Here is a 19790-nt window from a genome sequence, read left to right as displayed (position 1 = left end):
TACTCTTTTCTTTTCCCTCTGCTTCACTTCTGCTTCATCAGAGAGAGCTGCAGGTCTTTGCTGCCGCTTAGTAGTCCCTTGTCATAAAGGAATGCCAAGGCTTACTGATCTGTCTGTCAAAACCAAAGATGTCTGGGAAATTCCACGAGAGTCACTACAGTTGATCAAGAGACTGGGAAATGGGCAGTTTGGGGAAGTATGGATGGGTATGCAGAGAAAATACATATCTATATATATATCCCATAGTCTCCCAACCTTTGGGGGCAAGTATGGAAGATGGAATGTGGAAGCAAAATGAGCCGTGACCAGCAACATCAAAGAGCAGATGTCTTCGATTACTTAGGATAACATGCTTCTGACTTTGAAAACCTTTCATTCTGAGCACTGAGTAATTTATAGATGAAGAAGAAGAAGAAAGAAAGAAAGATGATCTCATATGCTCTCCTGGCTCTATATGTCAGGTTTGACAAACTACCTTCAGCTTAAGAATCAAGCCTCACACACTCTAATCTGTTAATTATGTAAAGGTTGTGATGAGCCTTCTACCTCGAAATTAAGTGAGCATGGGCACTGAAGGACAAAACCACCTTCCATCTTTCTCTGTGCATGTAATAACTGTGTGGATTATAAGTATTTCTTTTATTAATTTCCTTTCCTGTAGAAAAAGCTGATGGTTTATGTTTTAACTTAACTGTGATTGCATCGAATTGCACTCCACAAACTGTCGGATTGGCTAAGGATGCATGGGAAGTGGCACGAGATTCATTGTTTCTGGAAAAGAAGCTGGGTCAGGGCTGTTTCGCTGAAGTGTGGAGTGGTAAGGCAGTGGAAACTGTTCTGTTTGGGATAGATAACTTTAAAGCCGTCATAAAAAAACCTGTGTGTTTCAAAATCAGAAAGCTATCATTAAACCAAGTGAAATAAATCTAACACCTAAATCTAAAGTTAGTGACACCTAAATCTAAATTTTTAATATGGTCTCTTGATGCCTAGTCTGTCAACTTGCTAGCTATGCAAGTCCACATGGGCTTTGAGCAGACCACACCAAGTGCTGCCTTTGTGCAGTGTCACAAACTGCCACACTGACATTGCAGAAATTTATTCTAGCACTGCAGGCAGATAATACAGTACATATCATTTGTATTTGGTTGAATACAGCCCTTTGTACCAGTTCCTAAGTTTCAACATTTCCAGAAATGAAATCAAGATTGGGGCTATGCAAATATGTACTGACTAGTTTGTCAATAGTTCCTATTGAGTTCTATAAAACAAAGTAAATGGCCTATAATTTGAAATACATTAGAAAAGGGAGAAAACCTGCTCCAGATTTCAGAGTAACCAGGGTCAGGCAGCACTGGACAACAAGAGTTGTCCCCAAGTTCACTTTTCCACATATATATGTATGGCTACCACATGTCAATGGGGAAAAGTAAAGCACTACATTAGGAGACTTCATAGTAGTGAGGAAAAAACCTTCACTCTCTCCTGTAGAGTCAGCGAGGTAGGATATCTCCCGCTTGGACTACTGCAATGCGCTCTACGTGGGGCTACCTTTGAAGGTGACTCAGAAACTACAGCTAATCCAGAATGTGGCAGCTAGACTGGTGACTGGGGGCGGCCACCGAGACCACATAACACCGGTCTTGAAAGACCTACATTGGCTCCCAGTATGTTTCCGAGCACAATTCAAAGTGCTGGTGTTGACCTTTAAAGCCCTAAACGGCCTCGGTCCTGTATACCTGAAGGAGCGTCTCCACCCCCATCGTTCTGCCCGGACGCTGAGGTCCAGCGCCGAGGGCCTTCTGGCGGTTCCCTCATTGCGAGAAGCAAAGCTACAGGTAACCAGGCAGAGGGCCTTTTTGGTAGTGGTGCCCGCCCTGTGGAACACCCTCCCATTTGATGTCAAAACGATAAACAACTACCTGACATTCAGAAGACATCTTAAGGCAGCCCTGTTCAGGGAAGTTTTTAATGTATGATATTTTAGTGTTTTTTGGTTTCTATGGAAGCCGCCCAGAGTGGCTGGGGAAACCCAGCCAGATGGGCGGGGTACAAATAATAAATTATTATTATTATTATTATTATTATTATTATTATTATTACCTGACCTGTCACCTGCATTGCTGCAACCTGCTGGGGAGGAGGGGTGAGATGGCAATGAGCTCAGTAAACACACTGGTGGGAGCAGGAGATTGGTTCTGCCCATGGTTCTGCCCATGCAGTTGCACCTCATGGACCTTGCTACCACCTCACGTCTCTCCCTGCCAATAAGCCACAGTGATACCAGTGACAGGAGGTCAAATAGTCATGATGCCTTGCCAGTAACTACTGCCTCAGTTCCTATCAAACTGGTTACAAATAAATAGCTAAGCAACCCTGGGTGTGGGAGTTGCATGAAGACTACCTATTCTGCAGAATACGTGAGAACAAGTTGCTTGTGTGTATTAACATCTATAGACATGTCAGCATAGCCCATTTATGATCCAGCTTTCTCTTCTGGATCAAAATAAGTGCCTCTCATTTCAGGGCAGGCGGAATCTATAGATAGTGAACAGCCTTTGGCAATAAACAGATAAAATATTACCAAAAAAGTATTGAGCTAATGTGTGAATTCCTGCATTAACACACTCACCATTGTTGGTTCAATGCAGAACTAAGAGTAAATGAATTCCTTAGCTCTGTGTTTTATTTTAAATAAAAAAACACTATGTGATGTGCTGTTTTGGCCAAAGCGCGCGCGCGCTCTCTCTCTCTCTCTATATATATATTATTCTTCTTCCATTAGGAAGTCTTTTTATATTGAATTCCCTCAAATAAATGGAACTAATTTTAGCACTGAAATATCAGTCTGCACTAGTCAACTAAATTAGACTTCTGCTGATTTGTGTAAGAAGCTCAAAAAGTATGGCCTCTTTTAATAATAGAAGCAGAAAAATTTATTCCAAGTTGCTCAGGGCTGTGTCTCAGCTGTGCAATAACAGTATGAAGTAGATTAGCCTAAGATCAATGGCTTGTCCTTGGTCACTTCGTTTATAACAGAGAAGTTAAAACTAGCTTAGCATATGTGTATTCATCCCTTTGGCCACTACAGTGTATAGATCTAGATTACAGTAACTGGCAACCCAAAAATGCACAGCCTCATTAATGTCCACTGCTTCTTAGATGTCTCACTTACTGATCTTTGCTACTTCTGTTCTTTGTTTACCTACTGCAAGTAGAGTCTTGTGAGTTCTGCAGACACTGGATGTTTCTGCTGACAGCATTTGTGGGTGTTTTGTAGGTACTTGGAATGGAAATACTAAAGTGGCAATAAAGACTCTGAAGCCTGGCACAATGTCCCCAGAATCATTCCTGGAGGAGGCTCAGATCATGAAAAAGCTAAAACATGACAAACTGGTCCAGCTGTATGCTGTGGTGTCCGAAGAACCTATCTACATCGTCACAGAATATATGAGCAAAGGTAGGTTAATACCGTGCTGCTTGTAGATATGAGTCAGGAATTACTCTCTAGCTTGATTAATGCAAATTAGCATCACCTTCAACCATTTGCTTACCCATTATTTTTAAAGCTACCCATTTGAAGTAATTGTTCTTTATTGCATTTTTTCTCTCTCCAAGGAGCTGAAGGTGATAGTGACAAAAGGTGATAATGTACACAAGACTGGGTGGATCCAGAGTGTGATGAACACATCTTTGTGAGAAGAGGTGGTGCTTGGCACCTTGAAAGAGGCAGTAGCATGGTCACTTCAGGGGAGGGGACCCTAGACCTGTTGGTGTTTTAACGACTACCGCCTAGTCACAAATACCTCTTTTTGGGCAAGGTCTACAAGATGGTTGTGATGGTGCCATTGCCAGCATCATTGGAGGAAACTGGTTTTCTAGTCTCATTCCAATCTGGGTTCACACCTGGGTTTGGGACTGAATCAGCCTTGATCACCCTTTATCAAGAGAGGAACACTGGAAGTGCAACTCCTGGTGGATCACCCATCAGCTTTTGATACCGTTAATCATGGTAACCTGGACTGTATGAGAGATGCATATTGGAACAGTGTTCCACAGCGTTTCTCATCTTATCTCCAGGGAATATGATTTTGGAAGAGTGTTTCCCAGAGACCTGACACTAGAACTGTGTGGCATCACAGGCCATTGAGAGTTTTAAAAGATTTGAAGCAAGGTGTCTTTAGTATCCTGATTATATCCAGCTTTCTCTATAACATCTCAACTGGGAATGGGTGAGCAGGCCCTGGACCAGTGTCTGGATGCAGTGTTGGGCTGAATGAAGGCTAATAAAATGAGCCTGTATTCTGGCAAGATGGAAGCTCTGGTGGTAGGTTTGAAAAGTCAGTAAATTGCCTGTCCTGGATGTGATTGCATTCTCCCTGAAGGAGCACGTGCATATTCCAGTGGTGCTCCTCAATCCAGTTCTGCTGTTAGAGGAACCAGATTACTTGACAGACCACCCTGTCTAACCCTTACATTTCCAGTAGGTTACTGCATACTGCAGGAGAGTTTCTGCTTCAGGTCTCAAAACTATCAAGACTCAAAGCAGGGCTTTCAGTATGGCTGCTCCTGTTTTATGAAGCAGCATTGAGATACACAGAAATAACTGAATTTTTTTGTTTTTGTTTTCAGCAAGCCTTTTCAGCTGGATGAAAAGATCTCTGACTTATAGGCTTAATATATATTTCATTTACAGTCGTTTTCTTTTTTTCTGTTTTAAAATCTATTTTAGCTCTTTTCATGTTGCCTTGAGACTGCTGTAAAAGGCAATTCATAAATAAGTTCTCCTCAGCCATATTTTCTCACGTTACAATCCTGTGAAATAGGTCAGATTGGCTGTACTAAGGCCACACATTGACTGAGCTTCATTGAATAAATGATTGTTTAAATTAGAGTCTCCCTGGCTGTAGTCTGATACAGTCAAACCTTGGTTGTTGAATGTAATCCATTCCGGAAGACCATTCGACTTCCGAAACATTCGACAGCCGAGACGCGGCTTCCAGTTGGTTGCAAGAGCTTCTTGCACTCAAGCAGAAGCCACGCCGGACGTTCGGCTTCCAAAAAACGTTCGGAAACCGGAGCATTTACTTCTGGGTTTTCGGAGTTCAGGAGCTGAAACATTAGAAAATGGAGCCGTTTGAGAACCAAGGTTTGACTACACCATATTGTTGAAAAAAGAATGTCTTGCTCAAAGCCTATTCCCCCAGATGAAGTTCATGTCTTGGTGAGTATGCTGTCTCTGGCATTTCACAGCACTACTCTCTGCTTGCTGCCTTTCATTGCTATCCTCTGCTTGCTCACAGGACAGTTTAAGGAGGATTTGACCTGCCATCAGCATGTTATACCTGAGCCTCTACATTACATGTTTCCCCACTGTTTCCCATTGCATTGTTGAAGCAGTGATGGAGAATGCCTTCTTTAATTATTATTGCGTTGACTCGTTGTATTGTATAAACATGGCCTCTGGTTTCTTTGAGTGTCAGATGAATTGATTACTCATTAATTAAACTCTTAATGAGTAAAGAAAACAGCCTTTGATTAATTGGAGGGTATAAAAGTTGCCATTTACTCCATGTCAGAATTATATATTTTGTGGGTGCCAAGTTAAGTGGGGATTAGAATTCAGCCTGATAGTCTTGACCAGAACACACCAGGGTTACCTGTGTGAGTGAATGAGGGTTGTTGATTCATTTTAACAATCTTGAATCCCTCATCATATACACATGAAGCCCTATTGAACAACATATTGAAATTAATTTAATCAACTTTAATTAAATCATGTATTTACCCAAAACACTAAAATAGTACTGTTCCCCACAAGGCAGCATAAAATAAATTATGTAGGTACACACAATATAAATTCACATGAAAGGGCATTTGTTTCACAAATGGCAATGTTTTCTTGGACAGAATGTGTTGCTTCACTAAAACCTTTCTGGTCCCAGAGCATTAAAACTGCCTCTGTCTTCCTGCCCCTGTTGCTTCTGCTGTACAGTGAGGACTGCACAAAAACCCCTCCATATCTCTCTATATAATTATTTGCATGCATATTTTTCTATACCCACTTGATTGTGGGTGACAATCTAGCAAAGAGTTTTAAGTTGCTATTTTTAAGTGCTAGAAAGGAAACATACTTTTATGTATTTTTAATTGTGTTTTCACTTTGTTGTCAGATTGTTTTCCGCATCCCTTCTCAGACTGCTCTGAGCATTTCCCAGCTACCATGTTTTCATAGAGATGAACATCTGCTTTTGTTTGTTTGTTTCGGACAGAAACTATTTTTAAAAAGAATTTTGCGAAATCTAGCACTTTAGATATTACTTTTGTTTTTGAAGACATGGATGATTCTGTAAGTTATGGTTCAGGGCACAAAAGATTAACCCTTGCCTCTGTGCTACATTCTTCTTACAGAATAACAAAGAATAGAAATCCCTTTTTAAGATTGGTGATGTTATCACAACTATTTAACCCTTTGTGTCATTTCAGTGTTGAAAAATGGTCCATTTCTTTCTTTCCCATCTTGCTGTTCCTAGCTGCTCTGCAATCCATACCAGGCTATTTTCCCTTAACACTGTATCTTTAAATTTTTATATATTACTCCATCTTATTCTCTCTTAAATGGAAAGGGTTATTGATTTCCACTTCCTAAGGCAATTGTGGCTCCATGGATTTGCTGAGCTCAGGCATTGTTGTGCGATCTAGCCACTTTCTCCATCAGGGAATGCTTAACGAAGCATTCTGAACTGACCTTCTAAATACATTACCTGCATAGAAGGCCTCTGCAAGGTATTGTTAGGGTGGTGAGAACTCATTTTAATGATGAGTTAGCCATGCATGGGCACTGGCATCTTTTACCTTTAAAAAAATATTCATACAAAGTAATTGGTTGATCTTGTTAAAGACTCGCTCTTTGTTGGGTTTGCTCTGATTTCATGCAAACTGATACTAAACGTTGTAAATTCAGAGTAAAACACTGTTTTCCCTTCTATTTTGTTTCGGCAAAGGAAGCTTTATTAAAATGTTTTACACTTCCCGCTGCATTTACATTTAGGGATAAAAGAACCATATCTTGTTAAGTATATTATATATTAATATATTGTATTCTATATCCAGAAAAATAGTTTACTGAATACACTTGCTAGATATTTCATTTGCTTCTGAGAGGTAACTTTGGTGATAGTTAATGAAAAGCACATACATCCTGGTGACGTGATATATTGGCCGGCTTTGCACCATGGCTTAGCACAAACCAAGTATGTAGTTTCCCAGAGAGGAGGTGATGGCCACTTTTCCCCTTCCCAAAAAGTTTGCTTCTGTGCTGTGCTAAGCCATGGTCTGATTTAACATGTTGTTCAGACCCAGGATGGATTTAGCTCTCCCAGACAAACCACAAACAGTAAACCATAGGCTAAATTTTGGTTACAGCTCGTGGTTAATCTAGAGAGATATAAATCAGAACCCCAGGTTCTTACTGCACACAAAGCAAGCCATGGCTCTGCAAAGTGCAGCACAGAAGCAGAACTGGAAAGGTGCAAAGGAGCTGCAGTCTCCTTTCCCAGAGTCCACACACTTGCATGTCCATGCGAAGACATAGTTTGGTTTGGTGTGGCACACAAGCCAGGTTAATGAAAATTATAACAGTTTCTTAAAATGCACATTTCTACGTTGCTCAAAATGAATTTCACTCGCCAGAACCCAGGCACTCCAAGTAAAGAAATCTCAAAGCCCAATCCCAGCCAAGTGTCAAAACAGCAAGACATCACACTTTCAACATTTGTATGCCCACCTATCTCTATATGCAACTATGTATCTTTCACTGTATATTAAAATGGAAATTAATGAATGGTATTAAGTGAGAAAAGGTGTGAGCAAGGCATAATGGCCAGTCCAAACAAGGCATATAGTAACTTCTACAATAATATTTTTGGAAGGATTCTCATGAATCCTTTTCATGAATATATGCCCATAAATGTTTAAGAATGTTTAATAATTAAACATAATAATAATTAAACATAAATGTTTAATGCGTACAGGCAATTATGACAGCACGATAATCTTATGCTGGTGTCATAATAATAATAATATACATCAGGAGATTTTTAGGTTGGGATAGTTAGGTGTTAGAAAATCTGGTAATAGGTTTGAAGTATGAAAGTAGGGTTGTAGTTCACTTGAATTAATCTATCATTTCAGATTCTGTAACTCTGTAAACTCCATCTGGTTATCTTACCTGAAATCTTCCATAAATTGTATGACCCACACTTTTTTAAAAAAAATAATAATGTATCATTACATTCAATCAAAAACATTGGTGTCTGTGTGTTGTCCAGCACTGAGTACCTAAACCTCTTTAAACCCTTTTTTTTGTATTGCATTGCAGGAAGTTTGCTAGATTTCTTAAAAGATGGAGAAGGAAGAGCTCTGAAATTGCCAAACCTAGTGGATATGGCAGCACAGGTAAATTTTGACCATGTGCTTAGTACAATGTACTCCTGTCAAGGTTCTGCGTTCTTTATTAAGTAGAGTGTATTGTAAATCCAACAGGTTGCTGCAGGAATGGCTTACATTGAGCGAATGAATTACATACACAGAGACCTGCGTTCTGCAAACATCCTGGTGGGAAATGGTCTAATATGCAAGATTGCTGATTTTGGACTAGCAAGATTAATTGAAGACAATGAATACACAGCCAGACAAGGTAGGATTAGTAGTCACTATAACTTTTACTGTAGCTTTCAATGGTGATTGACAGAAAAACATGCCGAAATCTTGATGGGTCTTCTTCCTACTCATCTAGTGTAAAGGAAATGTGAATCAATGTTTCAATTTACAAGTACAGATTATGAAACTGTTTATCAGTTCCAATACACGGGAAATGTAAGTGTAATTGTACAATATATGACCTCTTGGGCCAATTTGACCAGCGGTTTTCAGTAAGAATTTCTAAAAGACAAAGAGGAATGGGATTCTATTGCTGAGTGTAAGGAAAAACAAAACAGGCCCTAAACCAGGCGTAGGCAACTTCAGCCCTCCAGATGTTTTGGGACTACAGTTCCCATCATCCCTGACCACTTGTCCTGTTAGCTAGGGATCATGGGAGTTGTAGTCCCAAAACATCTGGAGGGCCGAGGTTGCCTATGACTGCCCTAAACTCAGTACCATAGAACAGCAGAAATTATGGCTTGTGTTGGATAGCTGCTCAAGGAGGCAGCAACTTGTGCACATGATCTTTATTTTCTGGCGCCTCTCCACCACAGCTCTCTGTACCCCCCAAAACCATCTCACATCGGTTGGGTGCCTAAATCATGAGGGCTGTTAAATATGGGGCTGCAGTGCAAAGGGGAATATCCCAAATTTAGGCAATTCATCCCCTGTACTGCAGATCCATACAGGCCCATACAGAATAGCTCCTATTGTTCAGGATGCTTTTGACCCTACGGAGAGAAAGATCAGCTGTGTGAGCTTAAGCAACCAATGGATAAAACCCTGTCAAAGGGAACAACAGCTATAACTAAAGTAGAATATTATTTCCTTAGTGTACTGTTAAAAACATTTTAGAAGAAACTGGTCTGTAAATTCTTCACTCCATATATGGATCAGTCCATATAGTATTTTTTCTCTTATGGATTAGTACAGCCAGCATATCTTGAAATTTATCATCCCAAGGAAAACTAAACGTAACAGTCAAACATTCTGGTTGTAGCATGATCATGTAAAAATGAATCATGCAAAGCAATTATTTCCTTGTTAGTTTCTAAATATTTTATTGGTTGAAGTGAATTTACTTCACAACATGTACCATGCTTTAATTCATAGCATACTTAAACTATGCTACTTTGATTTTATCATATCTATTTGAATACTGTCCAGTATAATTGCCAGTGCAGTACATAAGGACATACAAGCCACAGTAAAATCAATACAGTAGAGCAAAAACGAAAATAAAACAAATTCACAGTTAAAAACCCTCAGCGGATTAAAAGTAGTAAATAAAACAGTCTAAAAATGAAAAAAAGAAAGGCCCAAGAGAACACAGGTCTTACTGGGCACCAAAAACATGTAAGCCAAGCAAATTTCCCTAGTGAGAGATTTCCATCCACAGGGCTTCACCGCTGTAAATACCATTGAGAACAGAATGCTAGACTGTATGGGCCTTTGACAGCAGGGATTATCATATGTCCTTAAAAGGCCCTTTCTGTGGAGGAGAGCCTCCATTAGTGACCTTGCTTTTGTGAAAAGCATTAGCATCTTCTCTTAAAGGGCAAACTTTAAATCATTGTCTGGGCCCACAGTAACCAAACTGCTTTGCTAATAGTTCCCCCCAAAATGTATGCTCTATATAAAAATGCAGAATTAAATGAATGTTGATTGTAATACACTTGCAGATTCATCTGTAGATTCTTCTGCATATACATTCTGCAAGAGGAAATTCTATAATCAGCCTGAGTTACATGAATTAATGCAGACCTATTGGCAATGGCTTCTCTATATGCATTCTATAGCCTGTAATTCAGATCACTGTCTGGAATTTCTCCCTTATATTTAAAATAATTTTTGAAGCAAGCTTTTAAATGCTGGAGTATTGTATAGATTTCCCCTTGCTCAACATTGCTTAACTCCAGTGGGGCTGTTGATGGCATAGTAACACTTTGAAGCAATAGCTGTTTTTGTATGTTTTCCCCCACGACCCTCTCACATAGATTTTCCAGAGGGATGCAGCTGGGGGATTGTCGTGTTTATCTAGCCAGCTACTGTTCCTATGGTGTCTCTGGCACACAGGAACAGAAGACTGGCTGGGAAAGTATGATACAGGCTGGCAATTGCTTTTGGAGACAGGAAGCGCTTGTTTCTGTTAAGAGTTGAAGGTTTCATGTCAAATACACTTGGCTTTCATTTTTTCCCCCTTGCCACCTGATAGTTTGTGTACTTGACATTAATAGAACTGACTTCCTGCCTCTTCCACTCTCTAAAAAGTGCTCCTATGAGTCCCTGAATAAATTGCTAAAGGAAGCAGATGGTGTTGATACCCATCTCCAGTGGTCTTATAAGATGTGGTACTATTCGTTGAGTCTGATTTTTCAGTGTTTTTCTAACATTTACGCTGACTATTTATAAGAGCAAAATAGGCCTGCAAACTTTATTTATTTCCTATCTATCATGTGGAAGCAACGGGTGGGCATGCACTGACATGTGGTTTCCCTGGCATGCAGCAAAAGCTGTCCCTGCCTTCTCACTCTGCCCTGCATAGTGTTGCAAGTCTGGCTGCAAGTCTTGATCGCTATGAATGAGTGGCCAGGTCATGATCTATAGGTGCGTGACAAATTAAATTTCTGTGAATTCCTTTGTGAACTGACTGGATGTAGTCTTCCCAGACGTACGTGTGGATTGGAATGTAACTATCCTTTGGATTTTGCCTTTCACCAAAACATCTTTGAAATGCATATTTAAGGGCAACATTCATTTAGAAACATAGAATCGTAGAATGCATGATAAAATACAACTTCAGTACCAATTTCCATGCAGATCATGTTTTTTTAAAATATCACAGGGTTGCCATATGTCCAGAATTTCCCAGACATATTTGGAAGACTGCAGCCAGAAGCAGTTTTGGTGGCGGTGGACGTATGGCAACCCAGCCAAAAAAAATCTCAACTTTTCTGTCCGGATTCTCACTGTTTGAAATATGGCAACCCTAACATATTATAGTGGAATGAACGCACTTGAAATTGACATAGACTGGAAGGTTGGTATACAGATTTAATTAATAATAAATAGATTGATCCATCTATCCCTGTTCATGACACACCCACACAAAATGCCTGCGTTTTCATATGTAATTATGTATATTTTTTAAATGTTGATTTTATTTTGGGGAGAAAATAAGCTAGTTTTACATAAATGAGACTCCACTCCTCCCCGCAAGGGTCTAACTGCAATGTTGGATGGAAGGAGCAGGATTTTCAGGGGGGTTGACACTTGGGGAGGAAATGCGTAACCCTGTCATTGCAGCATGCTACTATGGTAGAAAAACAGAAAATATAATACAAACCATAAAAAAATATTGAAAACATTAAGCCAATAAAAATTAAAAACTACAGAAATAAAATGGGCTAATTCATGAAGCTTTGGGAGAAAAAAAAATTTCCTCCTACAAAATATTGGGGCTTGCTTCACTTGCAGGGGATAAGAATTCTGGAGAACTGGTGCAACCAGTGATAAAATCGTGTGCTCAAGTGACAGCATGCTTCACCACCATGGCATGCTGCACTATCAACAAATTTCCATCCACTGACCTCAAGAGACCAGGGTGAAATTAGAGGGCGAGTTGACTTCTCAGATACCCTTGTCAGGAACCACATAGGGATTAATACACAAGTAGTAAAACATTGAATCTGACATGCTAATAGCTGGGGAGAAGACAGGAAAAGGGGAAGAGAGAAGATGGGTGTTTAGATGGGTGTTACAGGCATGTGTTTGAGAGTGATGGGAGGTTCCTCACTTCTCTAGAAACCTTTCATGATACTTAGGTGCCTTTCCATATGCAAGCATCATGTTCAAAATAATTATGCTTCTAGATTTTGCAATAAGAACAGGTAGATTTCGATGGTGCCAAATGCACGCTAATTTCTGATTATTACACACACACACACAAATCGCTGTCATTTATATGCAAATATACCCAGAAGCATCATGTTGTAAATATGAGAAATAAAAGAAAAAAAGAATGTTGTGGCCTGAAGTTGATATTAAGTAGAAAGAAGCTTTGAATTATTTCCCCAAGTAAAGAAATGAAGTGACGCCCTACCAGCCACTGATACCTCAATGGCAGCTGCTTTCTTCTCTCCTAGGTGCAAAGTTTCCAATAAAATGGACCGCCCCTGAAGCTGCCTTGTATGGAAGGTTTACAATAAAATCAGACGTGTGGTCCTTTGGAATATTGCTGACAGAGCTAGTAACAAAAGGGAGAGTGCCATATCCAGGTAAGGAAATAAGAAACCATGCTGAAAATGATTTCAGACACTTATGTGAGTTGGGTGAAATCTGTGGCTTTAATGCTTGGATCCCAAAAAATTATACGTGTGCATGGCAAAGCACCAACAAAAAAACCCCACCTCATTTCAGGCAAAAAACAATATGAAATTCTATCTACACACAGAGATCTCCTCCACATATGCACTGCACTTCAAATCCTTGCCATAGTCGAGAGGCCATTTCTCTCAATTGTATGGTGTCCATAGCCCTGTTTGGCCATTATCTGAACTCTGCTCAGATCACACAGGGGACATGTGGGTACGTGGGCTGGCTCCATCCCTAGCCTTATCATCTCCACCCCTGAACTTCTCACGTTGAGTAGGAAGATCTGAAGGGGGATTTCTAAGTGTGTCTGGCTAAGCACACATAGAAGCCTTCCCGCAATCAAGAATCCTGTTCAGTCAGTGTTCCCAACCATGGGGGTGGGGTGCTTCTGCGTGTGTTCTGCAGACCCGCAGGAAATCCCCTCCAGAACTTTGTACTCCCCAAAGAGATGGGGACACTGAGAGAAGGGTTTGGGTGCATGGCCCCGCTGTGCTCTTCATGTGTTTGCAGCAGACACCTGACAACACCTTTTCTGAATCACAATTTTGATGCACCTATAATTTAGGTGCCATCAAATGCAGATTTAAGTATTGTTCATCCACAAACTACTTCTGGGCACTCCAAATACTGAATTTGCTAGTCTGTTTGATAGTTCTGGCATGCTGAAGCCACTGACCATAATGATAATGTGTGATAAATACTTCATCTTGGTATCTGCTACTGGAGTCCTGACAAGATGATGGTTGTTAAGGGAAATATGCCCAGCCCTATTGCTTTTTTCAAAACAAAATTCATTTTCAGTACATCTCTCTGTTGTTGTTTTTGCAGGTATGAATAACCGTGAAGTCCTGGAGCAGGTAGAACGGGGCTATAGGATGCCATGCCCTCAGGATTGCCCCATCTCCCTACATGAGCTCATGATCCACTGCTGGAAGAAAGACCCAGAAGAGCGCCCAACATTTGAGTACTTGCAGGGTTTCCTTGAAGACTACTTTACTGCAACTGAACCCCAGTACCAGCCAGGTGACAACCTGTAATTTTTCTGGTCTGTGCAGACTACAGTTATCAGGTGTTCCGACTGCAGCTGACAAAGGCTGACTAGCTACTTCCAAAGGCTGCATCTTAGAGCACCAAAAAGCACTGGAGCCAGAAGCTGAGAATTCCCAGACCTAACCTGCCGTAAAGATCTGAATGTCTTCTATGAACAGAAAAGTGAACACTTGATTTTGTTCTTCATCAGAGACTCAGAAACTGCATTGTTTTGATGTTATGTAAACTGCAAAATCTTTGTTCAGTGTAAATAGTAATTCAGTGCCAATAACATCCTAGTGCTTTCCTTTTTTAAAAAATAATAATAATGCAAAGTTATGTGATTTTAACTAGTCTTCTCCTGATTCAACTAAAGTATTATTTTCCAAAAGTGGCCTCTTTTTGTCTACATTTTTTCACGTTCTAACAAAATAAAATCAGGACCAGTGTTTGGGGATTTTGGTTTCGTTTGGTTGGTTGGGTTTTTTCCTTTTCCTTTTTTGCTTTTATATATAAGATATATGTAAAATATATACATACTTGTATATATAGTTGTGGGTGCTACTGCAGAGGAAACTCATTTCAGAAACGGATTAGCCATAATGCTGAAGCACCCAGAAAAAGACTAATTTCCTTGTAGACATGAAACACTGGTGAAGATTCTGAAAGCCAGTGACTGAATTTTTGGCTTTTGCCAAGCATGACTTTTTAAATTGGATTGCACTTTTGGGTTTGACTATGTACCTGTAGGTCGTTGTAACTTTTGATCTTTCAGAAATCATGTGCAGCATTTCCAGCAACTTTTGCCAACTGCGTGGTTTGAATTTGTGATCAAAATTTAATAACAAACTTATTAAAGCAAGAAAATGCGCCATTACCTGTTCAGACTGGAAGACTGAAACTGCAAGTACTTTCCTGTATCAAAATATGTATACTGAACATTTTCTGATTTTTTAAAAAAATTAATAAACATTGCAACCACATGCAAATAGTCTCAACCTCATAGCATTTTAATCATGTCCCCATGCTTAACCATTCATCAGGCATCCGCTAGAGTACCTTTTTCACATACCATAACCCATCGTAAAGTAGGTGTTTTAAATGTCCTGTACTGCTGATGAAATTACTTTCAATATGTCTGCAAGTGTTTCAGTGGAATTACTATGCACTTCTTTTATGGGGAAACTGGGAGGGAATGGAGGGATACACGCAAGTATTACTTTTTCAGTTGTCTGTATCAGCCTTGGATACCTTCTTTTCTTACCTTTAACCAAAAAGAAACAAAAAAGCCACATCCTTTCTATGTCTCTTTTAAGTTTTTTTAAAAAAATAATTTTAGTCTTAATTACATTTTGTTGTTGTTTTTATTTGCAAGTTTACATTTTTAAAAATGTTTAACCGTCTTAATTTAGTAATTAAAAGAGTATTTTACATTTGGATTTTTGTTCTTTCATTTAAATCATAGCCAGATGGAGGTTTGTAGCAGAGGAGAAGTGTCCTTGGCCTGTTGGCTCTTGCAGCAGCCTTGTATTATGAAGCTGATGGGAAACAGCTGGGATTCAGCCTAAGAGGGTGGCTGGAAGTGAAAGGGTTTTGTACACTTATAATTATTCAAGAATTACTTTCTTTAGCGTGAGTCTTTGTGCACTGTTGTCAGAAGGAAGGAAGACTATTTTCTATGTAGAAATAAATATATTTTTCCCAACGTTCGCACTTGGAACTCTTATCGCAAATGAGTTGAAGCAAAACAAACGTAAAATCCTATCCATATCTGGAAGAATCCAAAGGGTCATTTATGCTAATAGGTCTTTAAAAATGTTACAAGAAACCTTAGAGGGTGTTTGTTTGCTAGACTACCACCAGCAGCTGATAATGTGGTGGGGCTGCCCTGTTTACCTGACCTCCCATCTTGCTGAGTAACTGCAGCATCCCAGAATGGAGGCGATGCATCGGTGGCAAGGGCAGGGCAGTGCAGTGCAAATGTGCTGACAGGAGTACTGGATTGGCTCCACCAGCACATTTGCAATGACCTCACCTCCTCGTGTGCTGCAGCAACTCAGCCAGGCAGATAATAATAATAATAATATTTTAAAAATTTATTTATATCCCACCCTCCCCGGCCAGGGCCAGGCTCAGGGCGGCTAACACCAAATATAAATTACAATAAAACGTAATAGAAAACAACAAACAAACAGTTAATTAAAATATGGCTTAAAATACAGCCTCATTTTAGTAGCAGCCCATAAATCAAGACCATAAAGGGAGGAAACATCACATATTCACCCTGCCAGCTATCCATGCTGGTCCTACATGGGCCAGCAAAAAAGCCAAGGGAAATTTTATATACCAAATCCCATATAAGGGGTCAGAGTGAATCTAAGCCGAAGGCCAGGTGTAACAGCTCCGTCTTGCAGGCCCTGCGGAAAGATGTCAAATCCCGCAGCACAGCCACCCCACCGCTACCATCAAGAAGGCTCACTAGAACTACAAAAGTACAAGACATTTTTCCATTCAATAAAAATGCTCTGTGTCAATCTTTACAAAGCCCTTTCAGATTTTTTACAATTGCACCTACCAGCTGCAGGGAAGAGTGGGGTCTGAATTATACCCCTGAACAGCTGTTTATCTAATACAGGGGCAGCCAATCTGTGGCCCTCCAACACCCACGAGGCCTTGGCAAGTGGTCAGGGATGATGGGAGTTGTAGTCCAGCAACATTTGAAGGGACAAAGATTAGCTCAATTCAAAAGCTAGCTCTAATCTGTGAACTCAGTTCAAGCATGCGATATCACCTGCATACTTAGTGTGTGTGAATTACACAACTCTCCAAACATTGTGCAGATCCCTAATCTGTTTTTATGGTCCAAATGCACAAAAGTTTTGTTACCATGTATAGAGTCAGACTGAGATTAAAACAGCTACAAATGCATTATGTGAATCAGTCCTCTGTAACAGCATGGCAAACATGGTGTGTCCTCAAAGAGTAACTGGTTTCTTTTGACACGGGCTAGCAGCTAGGATCTCGTTTCTTGAAAATTATTTTGGCACTATCTCAGTTGATCACAAACAGGCCTACATTGTCAGGTATGAAGCCCCAGTTTCATGGTGGATCAAATACTTTAAATGAACCAAGTCCCAGGTGTCATTGCTGACATTTTCAAGTTAAAGGATCTTGGAGCTAAGAAATGGCTCTTCATGAGACCCTGGAAAGTTGTTCCTAGTCACAGAAGACTGCTCTGTACAGTGGGCCACTGCTCTGACTCCGTGAAAGGCAGGTCCATTTATCTTCATTATTAGGTTACCTGATGCCTATATTGTTTGTGAACCATCATGTTGAATAGAGTTCACCACATTGGGCCTTCTGAATGCCTGACCTGCCAGCTTCCCCCACCCCTGTTAATGTTATTGTTGTTGCATTTATGTCCCACCTTTCCCCCCCCCCCAGGAGCTCATAGTTCTTCTCCCCTTCCCCATTTTATCCTCACAACAACCCTGTGACAGTAGGTTAGGCTGAAAGGCAGTGACTGGCCCAAGGCCCACCCAGTGAGCTTCATGGCTGAGTAGAGATTGTTGCCAACAGTGCCAACAAGCAGCAAAAAAGGAGATCTATAAGGGTCTAACAGGCCACAAAATAAGGCTTGTGTGTTGTATTCAGTTTGGTGGGCCAACGTATAGCAAACCTGTGACAACCTAAACAAAATGGGTAACAATACTATTTGTTCTCCAGATGTTTTCAGGGTAAGTAGCAGGTAGACCAATCTGCACATTTTCTGATATTCTACAGTGAAAAACACAGTATTTATAACACTTAGAAGAGATATGTGAAAATACGTTGGAGGTTGCTGTGACATATAATTGCTCATATAATTATGTGGAAAACACCTTAAGCAGCTGCTCCACAAGGATGCTGTAGAAAAATGTGTGGAGGACACAATGTTTGGCTCAGAAAATGGTTTGCCTGTTTCAATTCATAGCCAACAAAAATTACAGATTCATTCATAATACTAAAATCTCACAGCATTGCCACAGCCACACCAGAAAGCAATTGTTATTCAGAGTGTATAATAGACAAAAAGAATGCATGTATTTTTTATTGAAGCGTGGTATCAAACGTATCTGTTCAGAATGCTGCTGAGAGGATTTCCTTACCTGGCGTTATTTAAATCCTTGGCAAATATAATTTCTTGTGCTTCTAGTACAGCCAGCTTTTGCCAATAAATTATTGTCTGATTATAGTATGTCTTGGTGGCATGATACAGAAAGGATCTCCATATCTCCAGGAGTCTTCGTTTCTAACATTACCCTTGAACAATGCTGTCTCTAGGGGCAAAAGACACCCAAGTGGTTTCGGAAATAATTACTTCTGGCAAAGCCCTTCATCTCTGAGTATTCATGTGAGTACGAATGAATTATTCCAGGAACAGAAGAGGAAACTCCCAGAGGTTGGTATTTGGTATGAGTAATCCTTTAGATTTGGGGGTTGGGGAAGATAGTCTGTAAAAGAAAACACAGAAAGACTGTAATCCCTGAAGTATCTAACTGAATCTGTTGTGGGCAACCAAGCCTTAAAATGGTCTGCTAGTAAAAAGCCTGCAGAACTGTTTTAATGAATTTTAACTGTTGGGGAATGAACTCAAAAGGACTCATTTAAACATGCACAAAGGTACTCTTAACATTTCATAAAGCTAAAAATTCCATAGTAAAGCAATACTGTGATAAATATATTTCAGCATTGAAATCACGTCTTCTCTTTTCAGCTCTTAGACCACTTATTTGAGTATTTTCCCCCTTCCTCAATATTCTAGCCACAGTTTGTGGGCAAGATAACACACACACCCCAAATCCTAACAGCTTCAAATATTTTCAGTTCATTCATTCATTTATTTATTTATTTATTTATAAATCACATCAAGCCTTTGCCTTGATAATAACTATCTCCCTTTTCATTAGTTTTCTTTTGTCCAGCACAGCTGGTCACTTTTTGGTACATCATCTGCTGCAGATTCTAATTCTTGTTGGGTGTGTGTGGTTTGTCCTCATTCTTTTATCCAACTGAGGAGCATCAGCCTCTTTCTTAACTCCAAAACATCTCTTTTTAACAATGGTGGTAGCAATAGCAGTGGTTGAAGAGTGCCTATAGCTGCTCTATTTTCGCATTTCTTTTAGCATTTGGCATCATTAACACCCCTTCTCCAGGTCTCTTGAGATATCTGTCTACAGCAGGGGTCAGCAACCTTTTTCAGCCATGGGCCGGTCCACCATCCCTCAGACCATGTGGTGGGCCAGACTATATTTTGAATAATGAACAAATTCCTATGCCCCAAAAATAACCCAGAGATGCATTTTAAATAAAAGCACACATTCTACTCATGTAAAAACACCAGGCAGGCCCCACAAATAACCCAGAGTTGCATTTTAAATAAAAGGACACATTCTACTCATGTAAAAACACGCTGATTCCCAGACCGTCCGTGGGCTGGATTCAGAAGGTGATTGGGCCGCATCTGGCCCCCAGGGCCTTAGGTTGCCTACCCCTGGTCTACAGACTCAAATCTCACAACTTGAGACTCAAACCCAGACCTCTCTGTCTCTCGCAGAAAGGAAGAGTACATAATGGTGCTTGCTTATACTCCAGTTGGCTTACATAGTCCAGCAAAATCTCCCTGTTAGACTTAAGACTGTCTC

The 19790-nt window shown here is 40.1% G+C and overlaps 1 protein-coding gene across 26 annotated transcripts in view; it reads left to right on the top strand.

Moving 5' to 3' along the window:
• FYN (FYN proto-oncogene, Src family tyrosine kinase) overlaps positions 1-15545 on the top strand; it is a 116708-nt gene extending 101163 nt beyond the window's left edge. For 14 of the 26 annotated variants that reach the window (XM_083497817.1, XM_083497828.1, XM_083497836.1 and 11 more), the window contains 6 exons: positions 42-206; positions 3281-3460; positions 8381-8457; positions 8545-8698; positions 12849-12980; positions 13906-15545. In XM_083497817.1, the coding sequence (XP_083353943.1) occupies positions 42-206; positions 3281-3460; positions 8381-8457; positions 8545-8698; positions 12849-12980; positions 13906-14114 (917 nt within the window). In that variant the 3' untranslated portion in view covers positions 14115-15545. Of the gene's footprint in view, positions 1-41; positions 207-661; positions 818-3280; positions 3465-8380; positions 8458-8544; positions 8699-12848; positions 12981-13905 lie in introns of all 26 variants that reach the window. The other 12 variants (XM_083497826.1, XM_083497825.1, XM_083497833.1 and 9 more) reach the window with 3 other exon arrangements.
• The last annotated feature ends 4245 nt before the right edge of the window (positions 15546-19790 follow it).

Source organism: Podarcis liolepis (genome assembly GCF_965112155.1).
Source record: "Podarcis liolepis genome assembly, chromosome: 3".
NCBI lineage: Eukaryota > Metazoa > Chordata > Lepidosauria > Squamata > Lacertidae > Podarcis > Podarcis liolepis.
The sequence above is the reverse complement of the archived record's forward strand: the minus strand, read 5'-3'. Positions and strand labels throughout refer to the sequence as shown.